This window comes from Cryptomeria japonica, chromosome 9 (genome assembly GCF_030272615.1).
Source record: "Cryptomeria japonica chromosome 9, Sugi_1.0, whole genome shotgun sequence".
NCBI classification, from domain to species: domain Eukaryota; kingdom Viridiplantae; phylum Streptophyta; class Pinopsida; order Cupressales; family Cupressaceae; genus Cryptomeria; species Cryptomeria japonica.
Genome location: NC_081413.1, coordinates 727872656 through 727878970, shown reverse-complemented (window position 1 = coordinate 727878970; position 6315 = coordinate 727872656). Strand labels below are relative to the sequence as shown.

Here is a 6315-nt window from a genome sequence, read left to right as displayed (position 1 = left end):
AAGGTGTACCAAAAATTTAGAATAGGGTTTTGTTTTATATGCATTCTTCATATTTTGTTCTAAATGTTAGCATTCACTAGTCCAAGCTATAGATAGAATATGTTGATGCAAGTTGTGCCTAATGATGTAATGATGTTGTGAAGCATATATTATGAGGTTGTACATTGTATTCTAGAAATTAAGGTGTAAGGTGTAAGGTGTAAGAAGATTTGTATATTTAATGTCTATTTCATAAATTAATATAATTGTTAATTCTCTTTTACAATAGATTTTTCATAGAAATATTTTCACCTTATCTACTTATGGATTGTGTATGATTATATATCTTTTCATAATAGTTTCTAGCTAAATTTTAACAACATAACTTTCATTTGGATTGCATAGTCTTAAGGTTCTATAATGATAAGTTAATAGTTATATTGAGATTAAATTCCTAACATAGATATCTTAGGATGATTTGATGCAAAATTAAATTTCTTTTAGTGCTTCAATATAAATATTTTTAATGTATAAGATTTTTTAATAAGAATATGGTGATAATGGATGCACATTGAATGACTTTAAATAACAAAATACAATGATTAATTATACTAGATGTTTATTAAGTTGATTCATAGTGGGAATGAAATGGGCAAGAGTAACTAACAAATATTTCAAAGTTAAAATTTTAAATGTTAGGGGTCAATTATGTACAATATGGAATCAATCTCACATTGTGGGATTGGCTAAAATGAGAAAAGGCTAATATCTTGGTGGAAAATGAATGTATGTGTATAAATGCATGAATGGGTATAATAAATAGATGGTGTATGAAAATAAGTGTGAAAAAGGATGGGATAAGGTTGAATATGTTGGAATGTATGTAAATGGCAAAGGATGATCAATCAAGAAATGAATGGGCAACTTTACACAAGATTCTTTCATTTATATATATATATAAAATTGTGCTTTAAGACATCTATCAAAATGGATCCAAAATTAAATAAAAGTTGGAACTAATATATAAATTTCACTATTACAAATGTATGTCTAGTCTAGTCTAGTCACATCAAGAAATATTTCATAATAAGAAGAGACAAACCATTATGTTGAAATTGTATGCGTAAAAAACAAAACACAGCCATTTTATAACATATTATAAAATAATTCTTAAGTAAATAAAAAATATCTCTTCAAATTAAAAAAATATAATAATTAATATAAATTGCATATAATAATTCTTAAATAATTTTCAAATAAAGTAAAATATCTCTTCACTAAAAATTATATAGGGGAAAGGACCCAGTAGTCGTGCACCCTAACTTCACACTTCTCAAAATCCTACTTGGAAATTTCGAATCACTCCGATTTTTTTACAGCAGCTTACTTGGCAAGTCCCCTGCTTATAACTAAGGTTTCAGGGCCACATCATCAAATATGATGCCACATCAGCATGCTTTTTGCCAAGGTGTCCAAAACAGCCCCCCAAAAAAGTGAGACCAATAGGCGTGCATTAGAGACCCCAATAGTTGTGCAGCCGATGTGGCATCACCTGATTGGTTACTTTTTACAATATTAGTACATTTCTTAACAACTATTGGTACATTTCCTAACAACTGTTGGTACATTTCCTAACAAAAATTGATATTTTTTGTTTCAAACAATAGGTTTTATTTGTTCAATTTTTGGAACAAAAGGTATCAACAACCCTCACAACAATTGGAACATGCTCAACTACTGGGTCCTTTCCCCTATATACACATATACATAAATACACATACACAAAACAAAACAACATATACAACAACACAGCTCTGAATAACAAAATAATTATAATATAAGATATTTATTTTTATAAGGATTATTTTAATAACTTTTTATCCAATAACAATTAAAATAAATTATCCAAAAAAACAAAACCTCGTTAAATCTTCCAACATTATAGAAAATAATAATAAACTAAGAACTTAAAAATATTATAATTCAATGTTTAATTTTGTATACACCAACAAGTAATTACCCATGCCACATCTGGACACTACAATGTATTATATATTCTTTTTAACCACAGGTACGACAAATTTAGTGGCTATTACCTTTCGGTCAATCGTGACAGATCACGAACAAGACACAATTACTAAATTTCTCGATATGAGTTTGATGCCAACATCCATTATTCAAACGAAAAGATCTTCCCTCTGTTGGCCTGTTTTTCATATTATATTTTGATTCCGGAAAAGTAATTTGAAAGCTTTTCGGAAGCAAACAGTAAATCTGCAGACCACATTCCCTGATATCTATGGATGAAACTGCAGATTTCCTGGAAGGAATGGACAGCAGGCTTTACAGGGCTGCTGTAGTGGGGAATATATATACGCTTAACCAGTTGCTCAGGGCTAAGCTCAATGTTCTTCTTGAGGTTACCCCTCTTGGAAATTCAGCATTACATATAGCAGTTTCTCGCGGTAATCTCCGATTCATTGAAAGATTGCTGCAAGTCGCTAACCGAAATTCTGTGGCAGGATACGAATTTCTTAGGGCAAAGAATTCAGATGGAAATACTGCAGTGCACATTGCAGCCTTCCATGGCCATGACAAATTAGTTGAAGTATTGCTTCAAATAATCGAACGAGATGTAGAGGCTGGTGATATTTTGAGTTCTGTAAATTGGGAAGGAAATACGGCTCTTCATGAAGCTGCAAAGGGGGGAAATGGTAGGGTAGTGGAAATACTCCTGAGGCATGACCATGATGGCGGCCTGGTCGGTGCATTAAATGATGCCGGTGAAACAGCCCTCTTTACAGCTGCCGAGGGCGGTCATTCTGATATTGTTGAAATTTTGTTACCTTTCATGACTTCTCACATCGGCCTGAAGAGATCTGACGGCCAAACACCACTCCATTCTGCCGTCTTCAACCGACACATAGGTAAATATTGTGTTTCTACTCGCTTAGGTTTCATAATGTTGCCATATTTACAGAGTTTCCATTAAATTTTGGATTATTGTACCTGCAATTTTGTACATTTAGAGTGAAAATATTCTTAGAAACCCTCGCATACGGATGTGAATTTATAGGTAACAAAAGATCCAATGTAATCTTAAAACATCTTTACTTAGCTCAGAGTTTGTGATATAAATTGTTTAGGTGTTGCTGTGAAGCTTGTAGAACACAGGCCTGAAATGGTGAAACAAGCCGATGAATTCGGAAGAACGGCCCTGCACATGGCTGCATTGTCTCCGCCATTTTTTCCTTTTCAGGCCGGTTTATCATCTTATCACTTCATGGTGCAGATTGGAGAATTACTTTTGCAAAAAGACAATTCTTTGTGTTACAGAGAGGACAGGGAGAAACAGTCACCACTTCACATTGCAGTGAAAGAGGGAAAATACGATCTTGTGAGGATTATTTTAATGTACGCCAGAGATTGTAGAGAACTGGTCGACATTAATGGCAGAAAACCTCTTCACTTAGCCGTCATCACTGCCGTGCGGATTTCTGAGGAATCCAATTTTGCTGTGTTATTCCAATTCAAAAACATGATGTTATCTTTAATGTCAAAGAGATCACTTAATCATTGCGACAACAGCGGGCACACTCCATTGCAAATAGCAATGAGGAATTTTGATACAGATCCCGCACTCTTCAGCAGTGTAAGTGAAAATCTGGACTTTTAACTAGGTATTTTCTCAGTTATTGTTAAAATCACTCAGATGGACATTTTCATTGTTTGTAGATCAAAGAAGTGCTTCAAATAAATGGTGCTGTGGTAACCCCAGAGATGCTGGAAGATGCAAGATGGATTAGAAAAGCAACTACTAAACTTGTGTTCAAAGGCCAAGGTATATCCATAAATGCGGTTCTGATTGCCACAGTGTCCTTCGCTGCAGCCTTCACTTTACCAGGAGGACTGGACTTAAATCCAGGAGGCAAACCAAAAGCTGTTTACATCGATGCTTTTCTCTTCAAACTGTTTGTGATATGCGATGTATTCTCATTCTGTACTTCTATTGCATCAGCTATTCTTGCAGGTGTGAGTAGAAATCCAGTGGAGACATTATACTGTATTTATCTATTATGGTCAGCACTCATATCACTGTTATTAGCATTCGGAACAGCCATACACCTGGTCATCCAATCATCTGGATGGTTAACAGTCCTCGTATGGCTTATGCTCTCCTTTGTTCCCATTACCATATTTGTCATTAGTTTTCATTCCAAACAATTCATTTTCGGGCCAGAAAGATACAAGATTTGGTTTGTATTGCTATTTCCAGCGGCCCTGGTTATGGCTATATGTTATTTCATATCTGAGATACTGTATGTATTCTTGTTCTCCCGCCTATTTAACATGGTAATCCGCTGGACAAGAAAGAAGATACGCTATGAATCTTCTTCCCAAAGACATTAGACTTGTAATTGACTTCCAATCATCAATGGAAGCAGACTCAAATAACTGCTGTATGGGACGGTGAAAATTCAGTCCAAGCTCGGGACGGTGTCGATGCACTCCAAACTATCTGAAATGTATCTACACCTTACATTGCCCTTCTCTCGAAGAAGTAATGCAGTATTTAAATGAAGATTCTGAAATTATTTTGCTGTTCTATAAACCAACTGAACAAAAAACTATGACAGTGGAAAAAGAAAGTTTACTTGCATGAGCATATATATATTCTTATTTATAGTCATGCATGTTTCTTTTCTTCTCATACAAGTGCGCAATCAACACACTTAAAAACTCATTGAATATCTTCTTGTTCCTATCAAGAAACTAGACGCACAGTAGAGAACAAAACACTAATGTCTTTCATACACCACTATTCAAAATTGAACAGAATTCTGAATTGATTGCCTCTGACATTTCAAAGACAGAAATGATTATGCTAATATACAGAATTCAGCCTCTAAAAAATATTTCTAAATTTCTCTAAGAAAAAACAAAAAAAAAATTAACTCTTTCATACAGAGAATGCATGCATTGAATAAATTCGGAATGCATATAGAATTTCCATAATGTCAATGACAAAACTGTGGTCCAATTCTACATGCATTGAACTTAGAAAAATGGATTGTTTGAAAATAGCTAGAGCATCACTGATCAACATTAAATAGAATTCCTCAGAGAGGCTCAAATAACTGGTTTGCGAGGGGATGTACATGCGCTTCAGGATATCTGGACTTAGTCTACAGTTTAAAATGCCTGTTTGCCTAAATGAGCTAAATTGTTAGAAGTTACTTGTGCTGTGTTCTGTCCATGTCAGATTCCCATGAAGGAATTGTTCGTAATCATTTCATTGTCTTGGGAGTGTTATGTCAGTGGAGCAAAATCAGATTTATCATTGACTGAAGTTTATTCCTCTATAAGAACACAATTAAACTAACATCAAACTATTCTGGGTAGATTTCATGTTATAAGTAGCAAAAGTGTGTTTGAATAGTTGATCAAACGGAACGACGACTGCGCATCATTAATGAATTGAGGGGTTGCAATTAAACTGGGTAAGCAGTAAATCATCTAGTATGGGAAGGAAGTGAAACATTGACTAACAAATGCAGGCGAGTGAAAAAAAGAGTGGAGGCGTAAAATTCTTTGGGACCTGTAGAAGTTGCGACAACCCAAGTCTTCCATTTTGTCGTTGGGGTTTACATCTGCCATTAAAATCCAATTGTTGGAACATAGTATCTTTATTTAGTAAAAGAAATTACATAAGCACGGGTGTCATATGGGAAGAAGGATCTTAGAGTTAATCATAAATTTGGGAATAATGCTCAGGCTTGCCCTTCGCCCAGTGGAGGAGCCATCTTGCTGAAATGCAGAGGTGTGTCCTGATTCAGGCAGGAGTACATTGGAAAGCAGGCGTTTCCCGATTGAGGGGCTGGGCTCGTGTCTTTAGATTTGTCATGGGGATTTGGGGTTTGGAAGCGATTCCCAGTAATTCGTAGTGTGTCGGTGGAGATTCAAATCAAGAGAAGGAGAGTGCCCTGTTCTGTTCTGAGCTGTGCTGCTGCAATCTTCTTTATCCCAAGTACCCCTTCACTCCGATTTCCTTGCTTAACCCTCTAATGAAAGCTATTAGAAATGAAAAGCTGTAACCTCAGTCAGCGAGGGCAAAGACAGAGGGCGGGGCAGGGCAGTATGATAGGGGAGGACAAATGTAAAGGTGAGAACAATGAATTTGGGACAACAGCTCTGAATTTACTTGTTTCTGTGCTTTTAAGTTTTAACCCTTGAAAAAAGTATTAGTCAAGGCAGTACAGATAAAAATGGCGGGTCCCGCCAAGCTGAATAAGCTGTCCCACGCTTACATTTTGTTTCACTAATTTCTACGGCTCT

General features: G+C 35.5%; 1 protein-coding gene across 2 annotated transcripts; it reads left to right on the top strand.

The window, feature by feature from the left end:
* The first annotated feature begins 1995 nt into the window (after positions 1-1995).
* Positions 1996-4574, top strand: LOC131070848 (ankyrin repeat-containing protein At5g02620). 2 transcript variants are annotated; one of them, XM_058006518.2, is made up of 4 exons: positions 1996-2906; positions 3126-3631; positions 3715-3820; positions 3998-4574. In XM_058006518.2, the coding sequence occupies exons 1-4, from the start codon at positions 2279-2281 to the stop codon at positions 4387-4389; spliced, it is 1632 nt and encodes a 543-aa protein (XP_057862501.2). In that variant the 5' UTR covers positions 1996-2278; the 3' UTR covers positions 4390-4574. The 2 variants fall into 2 exon arrangements, with proteins under 2 accessions (XP_057862501.2, XP_057862500.2); XM_058006517.2 differs by having other exon boundaries at positions 1998-2906; positions 3715-4574.
* The last annotated feature ends 1741 nt before the right edge of the window (positions 4575-6315 follow it).